The sequence below is a fragment of the Silurus aristotelis genome (assembly GCF_946808225.1).
Source record: "Silurus aristotelis genome assembly, chromosome: 4".
Classification (NCBI taxonomy): domain Eukaryota; kingdom Metazoa; phylum Chordata; class Actinopteri; order Siluriformes; family Siluridae; genus Silurus; species Silurus aristotelis.
In genome coordinates this window covers 19,521,587-19,541,397 of record NC_139577.1, presented here as the reverse complement: position 1 = coordinate 19,541,397, position 19,811 = coordinate 19,521,587, and the positions used below count along the sequence as shown (strand labels likewise).

The window sequence follows — 19,811 nt, the reverse complement described above, 5'->3', positions numbered from 1 at the left end:
CTTTCTGTTTGTTCATTTCCACATCTCTCTAGCTTATTACATCTTAATTTCAGTTAAACCCGGTATAAACTGCTTCTTTTTAAGCTTTATCTGAGGTTCTTAATTCTCTTCAGCTGCTCACTCACATTTCCTCTGCCGTCTCTGGTGCTTTGTCTCTCTTCAACTTAATCACTCTTCTGTATAAGCACTCTTTCAAATCCTTGCCTCACTTTAAAGCTTTCTTTTCTCAGGCAGCTCCTACCATAACTGGAAAATCCTATTACTTCTACTCTGTCCTCAGAGAAATGTTCTCTCTGTGTTTACTTTCCTTCTTTATTAGATAACCTTCATGTGCTGCACTCCTCAGCTCCCCCCGACCTCACTGCCAGCGCCGGAACATTCCGGGGGCCGATCTTCTCTTCCCTGCAGCAGAGCACACTTGACTCACACCACAAGATCCCCATGACCAACTCACCCCTTCTGGATGCTTTACCCAGTCTCAAGATTAAAGTGTATGACTCCTCCACCATGTCATCAGTGGAGTTGCCCACTACCCTGGGATATGTTGATGAAGACATCATGAGCTTGAAGACGATGGGTAGTGGCGCACGAGAGCCTCGTACACATACTCTGCCTGCTGAACCGGGCCACAGCACCAGTGCTACACTTGGCAGCCTCGGCGGGCGCCTTACCATCCCAAACACAGGCAATTCAATGTCACTTTGATCAGTTTCTCTAATTACAGCTCTTTTATATGGATTTCAATTTTTAGTATGGGTTTAGTATGAGTTTCGAGTTCCTATTCAAATAAAATTATCTCCTTTTCTTTCTGGGTCTCAGGTGTGAGCCTATTGGTGCCGCCAGGAACCATTCCTCAGGGGAAATTTTATGAAATGTATCTCATCATCAACAAATGGGAGAAAACTACGTAAGTCTGCCCCAATAACAGATTTCTTTGGTTTTTTCTCTCACTGTGTTGTCACAGTGCAGGGGTTTATTTAGCTTTCATTTGCACCTTCACTTGTTGCCACAGACAACAGCCTAATTCACATAATCCTTACAGTATAGCAAGACTGTTTTTAAACTGTAGAAACACTGTTGCATTAGTGACAGCACTTCAAACTCTAGGAGGTGAAAGCAGGACTAATATGAAATGAAAACAGCTCTGCTAGTGTTTTTGTTCCAGCGTTTCTGCTGATCCACATTTTTTGTTTAGAAGTGTCTCATTAAGGGCTTTTGTCAGAAGAGCTCTGCTGTAGAAAGCTCTCCCTCTATCTGCACTCTGTCTCTTTGCACCCACTGCACTGATTTAGGTTGTCATGCACTTTTCGTCATGGAGCAGAGTTGGATTGCACTACAAAGTCCTATAATCTTAGTCACACTAAATTGACAATGTATACAACTTTCCCAAGGTTTACTGAAACAAGTTAATACCTGCAAATATTTTTGAACCAGCGTTATTTTATTTAACTTCGCTGGCTTGAGGATCAAGTATGTATGATGCACATTTGTGTTTAGCACTATTGTGTCATTAGAAAATATTATTGGTTTCAACATTTTCATAAGACATCAATTACAGGTATTTTTTTGTATTTCTTACAGTGGGCACAGGCACACTAAAAATGGATAGTTGAAGATCTGAAAGGTGTCACGTGCTCTTTTTCTGTCCAAGTTCGGTCAGCCTATGCCCGCTGTTGCCATAGAAATGGAATTTGCTGTGGTCTTTTGCTGTTGTAGCCTACCTGATTCAGAGTTTGGCATGTTGTACATTCTGAGATGCCTTATTGCTCACCACAATTGTAAGGAGTTGTTAAATGGGTTAGCATTAACTTTTCTGTAATTACATGAAAGTAAGTAAAGAAGATAAAATTTGCTTATGTGTGCTGTCTATTAGGTTGCCATCAGAGGGTGGTCAAACAGTCCTGAGTCCGGTGGTAAGCTGTGGGCCCTCAGCCATGCTGCTAAGCCGCCCAGTCATCCTTACCCTTCCTCACTGCGCCCACCTTGATACTCCCAACTGGAGCCTCACACTCAAAACACAGAGCAACCAAGGAGTCTGGGAGGTGGGCATCAAATCAGAGATCAGTAAAAAGCATCTTCTAGCGCAGAGCTTATTAAAACTCATTCCTATTCAAACTCTCTGCCACTAGGAAGTGCTGACTGTAGGAGAGGAGAGTTTGTCCTCGCCATGTTACATGCAGCTGGAGGAACAGAGCTGCCACATTCTGATGGAGCATCTAGGCACCTACGGTCTGGTGGGACAGTCAGTTCCTCCTCAGCCTGCTTGTAAGAGGCTGCAGCTCGCCCTGTTCGCCCCCCGAGCTCCTTGCCTTTCTCTGGATTACAGTCTAAGGGTTTACTGTATACAAGACACGCCATACGCTCTAAAGGTTAGCTTCTTCAAAATGTCAAATTCACAAGCCTAAAACCTTACCAACATTTTTTGTTCTTTTTTCTTCGCTTTATTCAAATTAATTTCTTTTGATATCTGATTGTTCTGCCTTGCAGGAAGTGTTTGAATTAGAGCGAACGCTTGGTGGGGTATTATTGGAGGATCCCAAGTTACTTCTCTTTAAGGACAGTTACAATAACCTACGACTGTCAATCCATGACATCCCACACTCTCATTGGAGGAGCAAACTTCTTGCCAAGTATCAGGCAAGTTATTTGGGAAGGAAACTTCCTTTTTTTTTTTTTTTTTTTTTTTATACAGATTTCTAAATAATTTGTGCATGCACATTGCAAAAATCTTTAGTTTATGCTAGGTTGAGAACAGATAAGCTGTGTGCACATTTTAACTACTGCAGCTGATATATTTATGGATGCGATTGTGGTGAATGTGTGATAAATGAATTTGAGACTAATTCCTTTGACATATATGCAAGTCAAGTCAAGTCAAGAAGCTTTTATTGTCATTTCAACCATTACACAGTAAAAAGAAACAATGTTCCTTCTGGACCCTGGTGCTACATAAAACAACAATCACAGAAAACTGAACGTGAATTTCAGTTCAGTTCTGTGTATTAAGGAGCCTGATGGCTTGAGGCAAGAAACTGTGACACAGTCTGGATGTGGCAGCCCGAATGCTTCAGAACCGCTTCCCTGATGGCAAAAGGGTGAAGAGTGTGTGTGGGGTCGTACACAATGCTGTTGGCTTTGCGGATGCAGCGTGTGGTGTAAATGTCCATGATAGAGGGGAGAGAGACTCAGATGAGCTTCTCAGCTGTCCTCACTATCCTCTGTAGGGTCTTGCGATCCGAGACGATGCAGTTCCCAAACCAGGCAGTGATGCAGCTGCTCAGGAACAATGGTCGTCGTCTTGAGGCACGTAGGAACAACGTTGCTGTTTAGAAAAATGTTGAAGATGTCGGTAAAGACATCCGCTAGCTGTTCTGCACATTCCCTGAGCACTCTGCCAGAAATGTTGTCTGGTCCAGCAAACTTTCGTGGGTTAACTTCGCATAGAGTTTTCCTCACTTCAGCTGTGGTTAGACAGAGCACCTGGTCACTGGGAGAAGGGGTGGTCTTCCTTGCCACCATGTTGTTCTGCACCATCAGCGCATCTGGGAGGGATCACAAGGAGGTGGTGATGTCTTTTACTTCGTGACCGCCTGGATGCCCTGCCTCATGCGCCGGATGTCTCCGCTGTCCTGGAAGTGGCCGTGGATTCTCTTGGCGTGTGCTCTCTGATGGCACGGGACATTTTGGCCCTCGCTGTTTTTAAGGCCGTCTTGTACCCTGCTCTGTAGGCGGAGTGTTTTGATTTTAGCAGTGCACGTACCTTGCCGGTCATCCATGACTTCTGGTTGGAGCGGGTAGTAATGGTCTTGGAGATAGCACCATTTTGGGTCCGGAGCGGCAGCTGCAAGCTACTGCGGCGCCGCCATCTTGAATCCATCTTTTTTTTAATAAAAACTTTTTTGCATGTTTGCAGACAAACATGCAGAAATACTTTAAGATATCCAACATTATTTTTAGGAATTTACTTGTGTAGAAGTGCCTATAATCTACTACTAAATTTATTTCAATTAATTACACTGTGATACATAAATTGAAAGGTAGTAGGAATAATGGGCAAAATGCATTTAGTTCAATATTTTCATTGTGCATATATCTATAACAGGGTTTTCCTAAAAATTATATTAACATATCAACAGAAAATGAGAAACAGATGACAAATTAAAACCAAAATAATCTTATTTTATTAAGGTGTTGGGTCAAGGACGCGCACATTAAAAAGACACACACTTCCTTAAAAGACAAACACACACATCGCCTATATAGATATGTGGGAATTGTGATTCGGTTGCTGTATAGAAATCGCTGTTTACCTGTCTGGCTATTTTATTAGTTGGTGGGTAATTCAAAGAGATATTACAAGTGTCACCTAATGTACATATATTATGTATACACAGGTAGGTGTGTTTAATTCAGTCCCTGTTTACCCTATAGTTTTTTTCGTTAATTATTATTATTATTATTATTATTATTATTATTATTATTATTATTATTAAAGGAGATCCCATTTTACCACATCTGGAATGGGAGCCAGCGGCCTCTGCACTGCACATTTAGCCTGGAGAGAGGCAGCCTGGCCGTGTCCCAACTCAGCTGTAAGATCTGTGTTAGGCAGGTGGAAGGGGAGGGACAGATTTTTCAGCTCCACACAGACATCCAAGAGGTAAAGACGCTGTGAAAAGAGGTTTGATTGCTGCAATTGATGCTCAACTGAATTGCTCCAAAATGCTTATTTGGATGGAACATTTAAGTGTGTGCTTGTTTGTGTGTGTGTGTGTGTGTGTGTGTGTGTCAGACATTGCCCCCCCATTCACCACTGCCTGCAGCAGGAACAAGCCTGCCGTCATCTCAGGTGGGTCCTTATGCCTTCCGCCTGCCAGTCTCCATCCGGCAGAAGATCTGTGCCAGTCTTGATGCCCCCAGTGCCCGCGGCTGTGACTGGAGACTGCTTGCACATAGCTTGGGTTTTGACAGGTGACTGCATTACCATAAATCGTGTGTGTGTGTGTGTGTGTGTGTGTGTGTGTGTGTGTGTGTGTGTGTGTGTGTGTGTGTGTGTGTGTGTGTGTGTGTGTGTGTGTGTGTGTGTGTGTGTGTTGGTAAGTAAAATAAAATTCCACAAGGATAGAAATATCTGACCCATTTCCTCCCTTGGATAAAACGTGGTTTAATCTGGTACTTAGTTGTTTTGTATTTCACAAACCACCACGTTTATGTAAAAAGAAAATTAGGCTAAAAGGTTTCCTTTTTGTTATTGGCTTAAGACACTATATGCATAGAACTAGAAAATAAGATAGATGCTTAAACTATGTGAGTTTCTAACAAAAACAAGCTTTCAAAGACATAATTCATAATCCAATTACATATTAGAAAATTATTGTTGAATGGTCTAGAATGTGAAAGTGTCAAGAGTCTGTGTCCAAAAAGATTATTTCTTATAAAAAAGAACAGCTTTCTCTAATGGAGGTGGAAGAATGGTTGATATCCAAATGACACAATTTAGACCTCAGAGCAGTAGAAGGCAGTAATACAGTTTGATTAATTGACTTTTTTTTTTTTACCTAATTAGAGTTTGTTGAAGATTTGTTTTGCTGCTCAATTGTACTAAAATATATAATCCAGCCTACAGTATGAGACAACTAACAAATATTTAAAAAAGTCTTTGAAGTAGTTGGAAAGCAGTTTTTCTTTTAAACTTTGTTTTTTCTTGTGTGATTGAGCGTTGTTGTGCTCTTTCCCTGTCTCTTGCAAAGGTACCTGAACTACTTTGCCACCAAGCCAAGTCCCACAGGTGTGCTGCTCGACCTGTGGGAAGCCTGTCACCACGGTGACGCCGACCTGGTCTCCCTGGCGACTGCTTTGGAAGAGATGGGCAAGAGTGAGGTTTTAGTTGTCATGACGACAGATGAGGACTGCTGATTGGGTGATCAAAACCTATAAAAAGGAAAGAAATGTGCCACCATGAATAAAGCAATCATTAATGCCGATGGATGGGCATAAAGATGTGACCACACACCCTGACATGTCACTGTGTGTGCACACAGAAGATACAGAGCTGCAAGCTGCTGGCTCCATGATCTCTCAGTCTTACACACACACACTGCTGCACTCAAACAGACATGAACCAAAAAAAAGTGATGTCATTTGAATGAGAACATTTTTTTTTTTTTATCTTAATGTAGGTAGCAGGGTTAAATCCTGGCCTGTCTGCATAAATCATATGTACAAGCTCATAATTCAAGGATGCTTTGTGAATAATTTTTTCATCTGATCACAAGCAAATACACACACACAAACTCAGACTACATGCTGGAAGCCAAGTGTGAAAGTGCATGATTAAGGATCACTTAAGGTCTTGATTGAGCTTTTGTTGCCTAGTGATTATTGGAGGTTTGAAGTCACAATGAAGCAGACTCTGGAGTGAAGCAAGTTGCCCACACACATACACACAAGATGTCCTTACACAAAATAGAGTGTTGATAATAAAGCACGCAAGCAGCCAAATTAACCAGGCATAGACTTAGAAAAACAGCAGTACTGCAATAGTTGGTTTTGCCATTATCATTTGCAGCAGATTGCGAATAGCAGTGAACCTGACACTGCACATCACCTGTTCAGCAAACATCATGACATGTTTACAGATAGCAAAAAGATACAGGGAGCATTTTTGTTGCAAGAAAGTAGGGATGCACTGATTACATGTCTCCCATTTTCAATACAATAAGTATTCTGGATCTCCTGATACCTGATACTGATTCAGTACTGACATCCTCACAGGAAACAAGCCAAATTTTTGCACGCTGCTGTTGCCTAGTTATGCAAAATGTCAGAGACATGACGGTGCCAGGTTCAAGTCAACGTCACTCACCTTCATGACAGAACACACACAGAGGAATCAGATGTCAAAATCAGGACCTTTAATAATCCATTGTTTTAGGCGAGTACCATTGCATCTCTAGAGGAAATCTTTGGATGAAATGAATTCCTTTTTTACTTTGTTCACGTCCTCATGGTTGCTTTTTAATGACATTTTCTCTTCAACACATCCTATAAAACGCAGAAGAGCTATCACACAAAAGTTTCCTATAGGGAACGCACTGTTTAATTTACTGTCCATATTAGTGGATTATTGTATCTTTTGTTGTATCTGCTGTAATGTTATTGAGTAGAACATGTGCATCTGTGCTTGACTGCTGTTGCATTAATTTACACAAGCAGAGAGGGGTTTAAAAGTGCTTAAAGGACTACGGCGAGTTTTTCTTAATGCTGTGGAATAACGTCATGAGTAAAACTGTCATTTCAGGCATTGAAACAGACTTGAAAAATGTGAGCTCTGATCTTGTGTTTGGGTTTAACTCGAGCCATTAATCACTGCTCGGACTCTAAGGTCAGCCAATTGTAAACCTTGTGTTAAGTGTCTTTGGAAATGGCAAGGCTGCTCTATGGACTTCATTGAGTCACGTTCAGTCTTCTCTGACTGTGGGTTGGAAATGTTACTATAGTGTGAGACAAACCGCCATGACTGTCATGGAACCTTTACCATTGGTCTATTTTGATGATGTATCATTAGCATATTGTGACCTTAACATTATAAGGTTCAGTTTGGCATTTTGTCCGAGAATCAGTTCAGCAGGTTAGTTGGAACTTGACTTCACATTTGGTATTATTCTCTCTCTAAATCTATCTCTCTCTAACAGACACACACACACACACACACACACACACACACACACACACACACACACACACACACACACACACACACACACACACACACACACACACACACACACACAGGTGTATGTGTTCCTGTTTCTTATTTAATTTTAAGTTTCATTTTATTAACATTAATATTTTAAGGAAAGTTACACATCTAAAATGAGCTTGGAATGAACTCAGATTATATCACAGTCAGTCATAATTGTGGATGACTTATTAATAAATAATTTTAGCATTGTAATGTATTGCCAATCAATGTGCACCCAGTTCAAGAGTGAATAAAACATAGTGGTTCTGTCAGACATTTCTTATGGCACACATGAGAAGAGAAAAGTGAAAGAAACGTTTTTTTTTTTAAGTGTTAAAAGCATTTATGGGTGCCTAGTTTACTCCATGCTACTAGTGTAGTAAAAAAAAGTCTTTTTGTCCTAGACTAATGTGTTCACAGCTCTAACAATGTGTTACCCCGAAAAACAAATGACAAATCCGTGAGAACAGTAGAAAGCTAAGCAATGTTAGCAGTAAATATTAGCCAACACCTACCTTAAATAATGTGTTTTGTTTTATTTATTCTTTAGTTTTAAATAGAAGCAGGAATAAAAAAAAAGAGGTAGATATAGGAATATTTTATAGCTGTTATAAAATTGCTATTACATGCAGCACCTATTTGTTGTAGCTTAATAATCTTTTCCCCAGTGTATATTTACTGTATAAATAACCTTATATAAAATCCTTTCAAAATTGGAAATTGAGACAACATAACCTGTTGGAGTGCAGACATGGTGATGGGTGCCATTACCAATTATTGAATTGTAATTATGCTAATAACTTGATAACCATGTTTCCTACCTGGTCAAATACCCACTTTTTAAATATCTCAGGGTTTTGATAATGTACATGTGAAGCACTTTTAAACCTCACACCCGAGTGAACTATACATATGGATCCGACTGCTGAAACATCACGTCTTTGATGCATGACGTCAAAAAACTGTTTTTCAGTCATATAGAACAATATAATTCTAAGGTCACAATATGTCTTTTATTTAAAATCTTTATTTACAGCATTTCTTTTTTTTAAGTGTTGAGAAATTCTTCTGAAAAAAAACAGTATCCGTCCATCTTTCTGAAAAAAGTCATTTTTGTGGTGTGTGTACATGTGCTGTTGAATGCGTACTGTTTGAAGGGCCTCATTTTGTAGCAGTTTATTTGATATTTTTATGTAAATTCTATGCAAGTACAAAATGAGTAAAATTGCAGACCTCCTTGAAGTTTTCTGTTGGATGTGAGTGTCAGCTTGGGAACTGTCATGCTGAATACTGACGCACACTAGAACAGGCCTTAAGGATATAAAGGTTCTCCAAGGCTCATCAGCAGAAACAAATAATATAAACTGACTCCAGGAAGTTGGGATTGTAACTGGTTTCCATGTGCTCTTTGCTGCTTTTCTGAGCTGTGTGGAGGGATTTTTTTCCATCTATAGACAAAAATAAATATTCTTTTTGAGGAGGAGTAAATTAGGACTTCTACTCATGAAACAGGTTGTCAGTTATGACACTGTAGATTGTAAAAACTTTTAAGCACATGGATGATTTTTAGGGGAAGCCTCTTCTAAACTGGATATAACCATTGGACAGTCTTCAGGTTTGAGACATGGGACTTCATCTGGTCTCATCCTTCTGAAATCCACTTCATTCTGGTTGTTGGTTACTTTTCACAAACCTTGAGTGATTTTATTTAGATGTCATACTGGAACTCTGAAGTCTTTTTTTGTTTGTTTCATTTAAACACTGTAAATGTTTATTGTACATAAATGTTTAGCCTTCTTACTGTAACTAAATATAATTTTTATGCAATAAATTATATTTCTTAGTTTAACAAGAAATAAGGATGTCTGTAATTATTGCTTTGCTGTTTCAACACAGTGTATGCTATTATGATGTGGGAGAAGGGCAAATGTGGGGGAAGAATGGGAGACAAAAAAAAAGACAAGTCAAATTGAAATAGATAAATAAATAAATAAAAATATTTCAAAAATGTATTATTTTAGGTGTTATTTAGGTGTTGATGGCCAGGTGCCCACAAACATTTGGTGCACATAGTTCTGTGTGCTTGTCTTACTTACTTTATATATATATATATGTATGTATAGGATATTTCTGTGGCCATTATTGAATCAATGAGGGAAGGCTACCTAAATGCAGCAGAGAGAAAATAGCATGCTTAGGAGAAGCATGTTTTTTTTTATTATTTTATGCCTCTGATTATTAGAGACGAAGGGGGATTTGGGATGTGGACTTGATTAAGTTTAAATGTTTATTGCACTTGCAATGTAGATTACTGTATTATGCAGCATTAAAAGTATTCAAGAGCCATGTTTTGAACAAAATGAAGGGATGGATGAATGGACTATTTGTATTTTTTACTATTTGTAATGCTTTTAGAACATCTTATTCCACATTTAGTCCCCATTTGCTTTTATAATAACATCCTATTTTCTGGGAAGCTGTTTCTTTAGATTTTGATGTGTGGTTGTGGGGATTTGCACCTCTTCTCTCAGCCTGGCTTCGGCTACTCTTTCCTAAAACTTCATGGTGTGACTGATCAGCTTCATTCCCCTGTAGTTACTGCAGGTCTGCACATCTCCTTTATACTTAAAAACCGCTACCAGCACACTCCTCCTTTCCTCAGGCATCTTCTCACCTCCAACCAGAATCTTGTTAAACAATCTGGTTAAAAACTCCACTGCCATCTCTCCTAAACATCTCCATGCATCTACCGGTACTTTATCCTCTTAATAGCTGGTCCCACTTCCTCCTTACTAATCCTATCCACTTCCTGCTTCACCATCTCCACATGATCCAACCTTCTCTTTCTTTTATTTTCCTCGTTCATCAGCTGCTCAAAATACTCCCTCCATCTTCTCAACACACTCTCCTCACTAGTCAACACATTTCCATCTCCATACTTTGTTGCTTTAACTTGCAGCACATACTTCCCAGCTTGGTCAGCCTTCCTTAGTGTCCAACTTTTCATACAGCTCCTCATATGCCTTTTCCTTGGCTTTCACCACATCCCTCATTACCTGCTGCTGCATCTCCTTGTACTCCTGCCTACTTTTCTCATCACTCTGTCGATCCTGTTTTGCCAACCTCTTTCTCCTTATGCTGTCCTGCACTTCCTCATTCCACCACCACGTCTCTTTGTCTTCCTTTCTATTTCCAGATGTCACACCAAGTACCTTTCTAGCTGTCTCCCTTATCACTTAAGCAGTAGTTGCCCAATCATCCAGCATCTCTTTACCACAGCCGAGCCTCTGTCTGACCTTTTCCCTGAATCTCACACCACAGTCTTCCTCCTTCAGTTTCCACCATCTTATTCTTCTTTCAGTCCTCACTCTCCTCCTCCTCTTCTTTACCTCCAAAACCATCCTACAGACCACCATATGATGCTGTCTAGCTACACTGTCCCCTGCAACACCTTACAGTCCCCAATCTCCTTCACGTTGCATTTTCTACATAGAACATAGTCCACCTGTGTGCAACCTTCCTCCACTTTTATACGTCACCCTATGCTCCTCCTCCTTCTTCACCACTGCCATTTCCATCCTTTTAGTAAAATCTATCACCATCTGCCCTTCCACATTCCTTTCCTTAAGGCCATATCTACCCATCACCTCCTCATCACCTCTGTTTTCTTCACCTACATGCCCATTGAAATCTGCCCCAATCACCAATCTTTCATTCCTAGATACACCTTCTACCACTTCATCTAATTAACTCCAGAATTTTTCCTTCTCCTCCATCTCACAGCCGACTTCTGAAACATAAGCACTGATGACATTTATCATCAACCCTTTAACTTCCAGCTTCACGTTCATCACCCTATCAAAAACTCTATTCACCTCCACTACACTCTTACTGTACTCTTCCTTCAGAATCACCCCTACACCATTTCTCTTTCCATCCACACTATGATAGAACAGTTTGAACCCACCTCCAATGTTCCTGGCCTTACTCCTTTTCCACCTGGTCTCCTGAACACACAACATATCTACCTTTCTCCTCTCCATCATATCAGCTAACTCTCTCCCTTTACCAGTCATAGTGCCAACATTTAAAGTACCAACCCGAACCTCCACTCTCCTGCACTGCTCCTTTCCCTGCCGTCTCTGTAGACGTCTTACTCCACTCCTTATCCTCCTTTCGGCCAACAGTAACCCAATTTCCACCGGTACCCTGTTGGCTAACAATACCTGTGGCGGTCGTTGGTAACCTGGGCCTCGACCGATCCGGTATGAAATTCTTATTCGTGATCTGCATGTTCGATTTGGCACATGTTTTATGCTGGATGCCCTTCCTAACACAACCCTCCCCATTTATCCGGGCTTGGGACTGGCACTAAGAGTGCACTGGCTTGTGCCTCCATAATGGCTGGGTTAAACTGACTTATACTCTATAAAAGGATATTAGAAGACTGACTGAAGCTCATATCAATAAACTAGCCATGGGGATTATTTTTTTTTGGATTTTGCCTTGCCTTCACATTAACAAGGTTTAAAAGAAGGCATTTGCTCGTTTCGGTCAAATTAAATAGACGATGGGGTAAGGAACCTTTTCTCCTCCATCCACACTGGCTCATTACAGAGAAGAGGAGAGCAGACTCTCTTCCATTTATCTCTGTGATAAAAGACTTCACAGTACACCAGAGAGGAACAAGATAGCGATGGAGCAAGTGGAACTGAAAAGCCTTTTCTGAGCCTGTATCCAGTGGTTACTCCACATCAGAAGTGGGAAGTAACGAAGTACAAATACTTTGTTACTGTACTTAAGTAGATTTTTCTGGTGTCAGTACTTTACTTCACTATTTATTTTTTAGACAACTTTTTACTTTTACTCATTACATTTTTACACAAATAACTGTACTTTCTACTTCTTAAATTTTCAAAACAGGCTTATTGTTTTAGTTTTAATCTATTTGGTGAAATGTCCATTTTTTTTTTTACTTCTCATCTCAGTGTTTTTAGACCTATTTCCTGTTATTGTGTGGCTTTTTCAATCTATTACTGGTGTATCATTTCCTGGCTCTCACACACCACAGACATAGACTAGTTTATGAAGCTAAAAATGAGCAGGCAGAAGGCAACAAGAAGTATGGGGCTAACGTGGATGAGACAGATGGAGTCAGCAACGTAAACATGACTGAGAACAGAGACATCCTGATCATCATCTTTTCTCTGCTTGTGTCCTATATGGTGGTTGTTCAGCCTGGATAAATTTATCAGGTAATAAAATAAAAAATTTTTGTATTAATATATCATTTAAAATGCTAATTAATTTTAACGGTACTAGTTTTAATGCAGCACACATCTCTTTTTGGCCATTTTTATTGAAAATATAAATAAATAAATAAACATAAAAAGGGCGAAATTAAAACCTTCAGCAAAACGCATGTTTATTCCCAATGTATTTTCTTTGCTCAGATATAAAAAATAAATAAATAAACATCGAAAAAACAATTGTAATCAGTGTATTCCTGATGCGCCAAGTCTTAAATCAGCAGAGAAATCCCTATGCTGCACACAATTATCCTTCTGGGGGTCGACAAACGCACTGGCACGTTTTGTAGCATTTTTTCCTCATAACAACGAAACGAGCATAAATTACTGTTTTATTTGATCGTACAGATAAGAGCAACACATTATTCGAATATGTAAAGGTTTTACTTTTATTGTACACACTCAGAATAACAACAAAATGTGCTTTTGTAAATTAAAGAGAACAGACAGGGTGCGCTTTCTGCCGTCTCTGTCTCCTTTCTTCACAGACACACAAATAAATCAAATAAAACACCCTGAATCTCAGTGAATACTTGCCTCACAGACATAATAAATATATGTATAGAAAGCTAGACAAGTCTACTTTTAAACAAACCAGTTCACATATACATATATGCATACAAATATTCTCTGATTATGTAAACTGTATGAACGTTATAAGAGGTGCAGTTTCCCAGATATCACCTCATTAACAGTCCATGTGGAAACATAGCAAAGGCTCTGTTTGGTGTCCTGATAATTGACATCATTTAAAACACAATAATTACTCTTAAATGTTTACAAGAATATTTTGCCTTCATGCTCTATGTTGACTTTGGTTTCATGAATAATAAATGTGCAATTGCATAAAGCATCAATATTTGTCCATGACCATGTTGATTAGAGTATTATAAAAATCGAAAGTTTTAATTTAAGGTACATTTAAAACAGTGTGATTAAATATTTGAATTGCTTGACAGCCCTAATATTAATATGACACGGCGTCAAGTTACCAGCGTGACTCTAAAACAGGTAGTAGTAATGGATACTTTTTTACTTAAGTACATGTCAGAGCTCAAACTTCTTTACTTTAACTTAAGTAAAAAGTATAGTCAATACTTATACCAGAGTATTTTAAAACATGAGTAGCTGCACTTCTAATTGGGTGAAGGATGTGTGTACTTTTGCCACCTCCGCTCCACATACACAATAGGTGCTTTTTTTAAGAGAAAAATTAAATTCTTCAGCTGTTAAAATTCTCTCTGTCAGTGATAAAATAATATTGCCCTTGTGCTATAACACTTTTGATATCTTCAGTGGGGTACTTAAAAGATTACCATTGCCTATACTGGCATATTCAATCTAATCACATTTATATAAACACTGAATTTTGAGTTCCAGAAATGTGTTATTTAGAACAGTTCCGAACAGTTATTACTCAAAGCTTCTTTTCCTTTTTCATATTTATTTTTTTGGACTTCAGCAAACCAAATCATCATGTTATCGGTTTAAATGTCCCTGACCTTGGGCTTCTGCTCACAGCATCAGATCATCAAGAAGAAAATAGTGTAGGACACTGATTACCTAATTCAGGCATACTGGAACCAAATTAGCACTTAATAAATTGTCTCTGTGGGAGTGAGGACCAGAATGAAAACCTGTTTTCCTGCTTCATTTAATCAAAACATTGCCTACTCCACAGGGCTGGTAGGCTTTTAGCTCAAAAACACGATGCAAACCTTTACTGTCCTCTACTGGAAAAGAATGATTATAACAGGCTGCTTATATTTTCTATTGGAATAAATTATTCTGCTATTGTTCCATCCAAGGTTTTTCCATATGAAAAATTGTACAGTACAGTATTTCACAAAAATGAGCACACCCCTTACATTTCAGCCACCACTTTATTATTTCTAGGGACAATACTGTAGAAATTAAAATTGTATATACTATAGAGTCAACAATGTGCAGCTTGTATAGCATTACAAATTTACTGTCCTGAACATACAGCTATTATTGTCTAAATAACTGGCAACAAGTCTGAGTACACCCTTAATGAACATTTCAAAACTGTGTCCAAAGTGTCAGTATTTTATGTCAGCACCATTGTTATCTAGCACTGCCTTAATCCTCCTGGGCATGGAATTCACCAGAGCTGCACAGGTTGTTGCTGGGATTCTATTCCAGTCCTCATTAATAATGACATTAAAGAGCTGCTGGATGTTAGACATGTGGCGCTTCTTCACCTTCTGCTTGAGGATCCCACAGGTACTCAATAGGGTTCAGGTCTGGAGACATACTTGGCAATTCCATTACCTTTAGCTTCCTCAGCAAGGCAGTTGTCATCTTAGCGGTGTGTTTGGGGTCGTTATGTTAATGTTATTATTATATTATGACTGCTAAGGCCATTGGCCAGTCTATGGCCGCCCTAACAACCACAGAGAGACAGAGTGTCGCGACACAATCTTCCCCTGTCCAGTGCGGCCCCGTTAGTGACAGAGCTGGGGACTGTCATCTCCAACAAGAGGGCCTCAGCCAAATGGTTCTGACCGGACTTACAGGGACCTGGCTCTTTAACCCTGCCACGAAATGTGCTTCAGGGCATGGCCAGCGCCAGCGAGCTCCCTCCTTGGTTTCACGGTAGATCTAAAGGATGCGTACTTTCACGTACCCATCCTCCCTTCTCACAGAACGTTCCTGAGGTTCGCTTTGGTGGTCAAAGCATACCAATATCGGGTCCTCCCCGGCATCAGTACGCTGCTTCCAGGAGTTCTGGAGAGAGTTCGCCAAGATGAAGTCTGTCTGGTAGCCCCATGGTGATCAGGCCATCCATGGTTCACGGACTTGGTGGCCCTCCTCGAGCCGCCTCCATGGGAGATTTTTCTGAGAGGAGATCTCCAATCCAGAGCTCCCTCCATGAGGAGGTCATTTGCCACGGGATGACGTCTGTTCACTGTGTGGTGCGCTCAGCACCAATTAGACCCAGTGCACTGTCCAGTTGGGTTAGTGCTGAAGTTCTTGCAGGAACAGTTCTCAGAAGGGTTGGCTCTGTCCACTATTTAAGTCTACATGTCCAATGTTTTGGTGTATCATGCCCCCGCGTCGGGGCAATCACTGGGCAGAGACCCGTTCCTGACGAGTTTTCTCCGTGGCACCCAATGGCTGTCCGAGCCATCCTTCAAGCCGTTGGCCGAGATTTCGTGGAGGCACTTGTCTTTTAAGAAACCTAATTTGGATCCAAACACTAACAAATTACAGACCCATTAAAAATTTTACATTCATGTCTAAGATTTTAAAAAAGATGGTGTCTGCCCAGTTATGTTCCTACTTACAAGAGAACAATATCTTTGAAGAGTTTCAGTCGGGTTTTAGGCCCATCATACCACAGAAACTGCTCTAGTTAAAATCACTAATCACCTGTTTTTAGCTTCAGAACAAGGCTACATCTTTCCGTTAGTTCTGCTAGATTTTAGTGCTGCATTCGACACTATAGATCATGAGCTTCTTCTAGATCGCTTACAAAATTACTTCAGCATTAAGGGACAGGCATTAAGCTGGTTTAGATCTTACCCATCTCTGATCGTTACCATTTTATCGATTTAAATGGAGAGCTATTCAAGGTAGTGCAAGTAAATTATGGGGTGCCACAAGGTTCAGTTCCTAGGACCCCTGCTTTTTACAATATACATGGGGAAATATTATTAGAAGACATGGGATTAGCTTTCACTTTTATGCAGATGATATATGCCCCAACTATATTTCTCATTGAAACCAGACGATACAGCCCAATTGGCTTGGATAACTGGGTGTGTCAATTAATTAAAAGATTGGATGACTCATAACTTTCTATTAAAGACAGAGATTTTGTTCATTGGCCCAAAAACCAGTACACATAAGCTCCAGCATTTCAACCTGCATTTAGATGGATGTTCTGTAACTACTGTTGAACTAGTAATAACTCTCAGGTCATTTTAGACAGCAACCTTTCTTTTAAAAATCATTTTAACCATATTACAAAAACAGCCTTCTTCCACCTTAGAAATATTGCTAAGCTAAGACACATGTTGTCTATATCTGATGCAGAGAAGCTCTTCCATGCAATCATGACCTCCAGACTGGACTATTATAATGCATTACTAGGTGGATGCCCTGCATCATTAATAAACAAGCTACAGTTAGTCCAGAATGCAGCAGCCAGAGTTCTCACAAGGTCGAGAAAATATGATCATTTAACCCCAATATTATCATACCTACACTGGCTACCTGTTAATTTTAGAATCGACTACAAACTACTGATACTTACTTACAAAGCCCTAAATGGTTTGACTTCCATGTATCTATTAAGTCTTCTAACATGCTACAATCCTTCACGCTCCTTGAGATCTTAAAACTCCGAACTTGTAGTAGTTCCTAAAATAGCAAAGTCCACTAAAGGTGGCAGAGCATTCTCACATTTAGCTCCTAAACTTTGGAATAGTTTTCCTGACAGTGTTAAGGGCTTAGACACATTCTCCCAGTTTAAGTGCAGTTTGAAGATGTATCTTTTTTTAGCAAAGCCTACACATAACACACATCACCTATCATTATCTTGTGCTCCAGAACATTTGATCACATGCACATTATCAACTTGTGCTTGTTAATATTATGAACAGCAGCTACGCTAATTCCTCTCCACTGCTTCTCTTTCTCTCCCCATCCAGAGGCATCCTAAGGTTCTATCTATGATGATCGCAAATGTTGAGCTATTTTATGAGTTGCTCAGTAGCTCCTGGTTTCAATATCCTATATGACTATATAAGACTGTAGAAAGGACATTACTCATAATCTCACATTCCAGTGCTCATGTTATCAAGAGTGTGATTATAGTCTTTAAACAATGCAGACTATATTCACACTCTTGATATCTACCAAATGAGGATGGGTTCCCCTTTTGAGTTTGGTTTCTCTCAAGGTTTCTTCCTCATAACATTGAAGGGATTTTTCCTTGCCACAGTCGCCATTACTTGCTCATCATGGATAAATACACATTGTTCACCTTAACTGCTCAATTCTGTAAAGCTGCTTCGGAACAATGTCTGTTGTGAAAAGCTCTATAGAAATAAACTTGACTTGACTTGAATTATTGGCCTATTTTATAAAATGCATAATCATAATATCCTCACAATGAGATGAGTGATAGAGCTGTATACACACCTTTATTTTTTGCACATTTCCACCCTACTTCTTTCCCATTTTTTTCCTAAATTGGGCTCCTAAGGGGTTTAGACCTAACTGAGGTGACGTGACTCCAGGTCTTGTCAGTTCTCCTACTAGAAACCCTGAAGACTGAGGTGACGTCACTCAACCCCCACTTCTCCTTTCTGAGTGTATGAGTGAGGGAACTTCTCCGGGTGGTGGGTGCAGATTCCCTCACTCATACACTCAGAAAGGATAAGCGGGGATTGGGTGACGTCACCTCAGTCTTCAGGGAACCAGAGTCCCGACCAGGTTTATTCACACAACCGTGCTAATAAATGGTAAAAACAATTATCAAAACAAGTTCAAAACAGAAGCAAATTTACAAGGTATGCCTGAAATGCAGACTGCAGGCTCAGTCTTTATAAAGACCAGTTGCAGTAGTTTTAAATCTTAATAAACTACAAAAGAAGACTGTTTATGATTGTGATTACAATTGTGCATAATTAAATAGTATTTGTAGTGTATATAGTATATATATTTATTGTGAACAACTAGCAATTGCATATAGTACGTTTCAACTGTGTGCAATGTGCGCAGATGACTCAGGTGTGCCACTGTGCCACTGTACCAGGAGGATGTTGGGAATGCTAAAATGCCCCTATGCGTACTATCCAGTGCTCACACCGAGTGTTACTAGGACAGGTTTGTTAATTGAGATGAATGAATGAATGAATGAATGAATGAATGAATGAATGAATGAATGAAAATCCACCCTTTTCAATAGACATTTTCCATATTTGTTGTAGATTTATAAATGACCCATATATAATAATCATTGTGTGTTCCATTCATAAAAATGACCTGAGTTATTGAGCTAAATAACTGAAGCCATAAGTAATGGCATCCTTTAGATATTTCCCTCTCACTGGGGCCATTATTGCATAGAATCACCTTTGTTTAAAGCTGCAAGTCTCCATGCTAATTCTCTTATGACCACTAGGTGGTACTGTTGAACTACAGTCGTTTACATATAACGCGCTCCTTAGACTTACTTCTCGTGCTTATGGGCTGAAATATATTATTAGTACTTTCTTACTTTATTACTAATGCCGGTTCAGCATGAGATATAAATGAGGTTGAATATCGTACGTATACGTTTTTTGTGTTTGTGCAGTTCTTGTGTGTTTGTGTGTCAGATGTCTGGAACCAGGACTCCCAGGGGGAAAAACATCTTATAGCGCAATGAGACTTTCCTGGCTAAATAAATAACAAATTAATAATATAAAATAAAAAAATGTCCCCGCCAATGTGTAACAAAAACAGTGGCTTTAAAGTGGAAAGTCTATTTTTGAAACATTGAATCTGTTCTTTCAAAAGTTGCCTTGGGACGCACAAGATCTCGACCTTGCTGCTAGATTCCACATTGACCACAACGTGTCACTGTTGCTTCAGATTGCGCTCCGTACAACCTGTGCCAAAATATTGTAAATTATACCGACTGTACAACAACAATAACCAAACACATAGCGAATAATCGCTCTCTACAAACCATTTCATATATGTACTATTTCATATATGTATTAGTCGTTTTCTGCGGCAAT

General features: G+C 39.6%; 1 protein-coding gene across 3 annotated transcripts in view; it reads left to right on the top strand.

The window, feature by feature from the left end:
* The window catches only part of unc5b (unc-5 netrin receptor B), a 66,379-nt gene extending 56,779 nt beyond the window's left edge, over nt 1–9,600 (top strand). For 2 of the 3 annotated variants that reach the window (XM_083539400.1, XM_083539398.1), the window contains 8 exons: nt 320–685; nt 820–907; nt 1,874–2,042; nt 2,130–2,369; nt 2,488–2,637; nt 4,496–4,660; nt 4,793–4,971; nt 5,751–9,600. In XM_083539400.1, coding sequence (XP_083395526.1) covers nt 320–685; nt 820–907; nt 1,874–2,042; nt 2,130–2,369; nt 2,488–2,637; nt 4,496–4,660; nt 4,793–4,971; nt 5,751–5,916 — 1,523 coding nt within the window. In that variant the 3' untranslated portion in view covers nt 5,917–9,600. The remainder of the gene's footprint in view (nt 1–319; nt 686–819; nt 908–1,873; nt 2,043–2,129; nt 2,370–2,487; nt 2,638–4,495; nt 4,661–4,792; nt 4,972–5,750) is intronic. The other variant, XM_083539399.1, reaches the window with a different exon arrangement.
* The last annotated feature ends 10,211 nt before the right edge of the window (nt 9,601–19,811 follow it).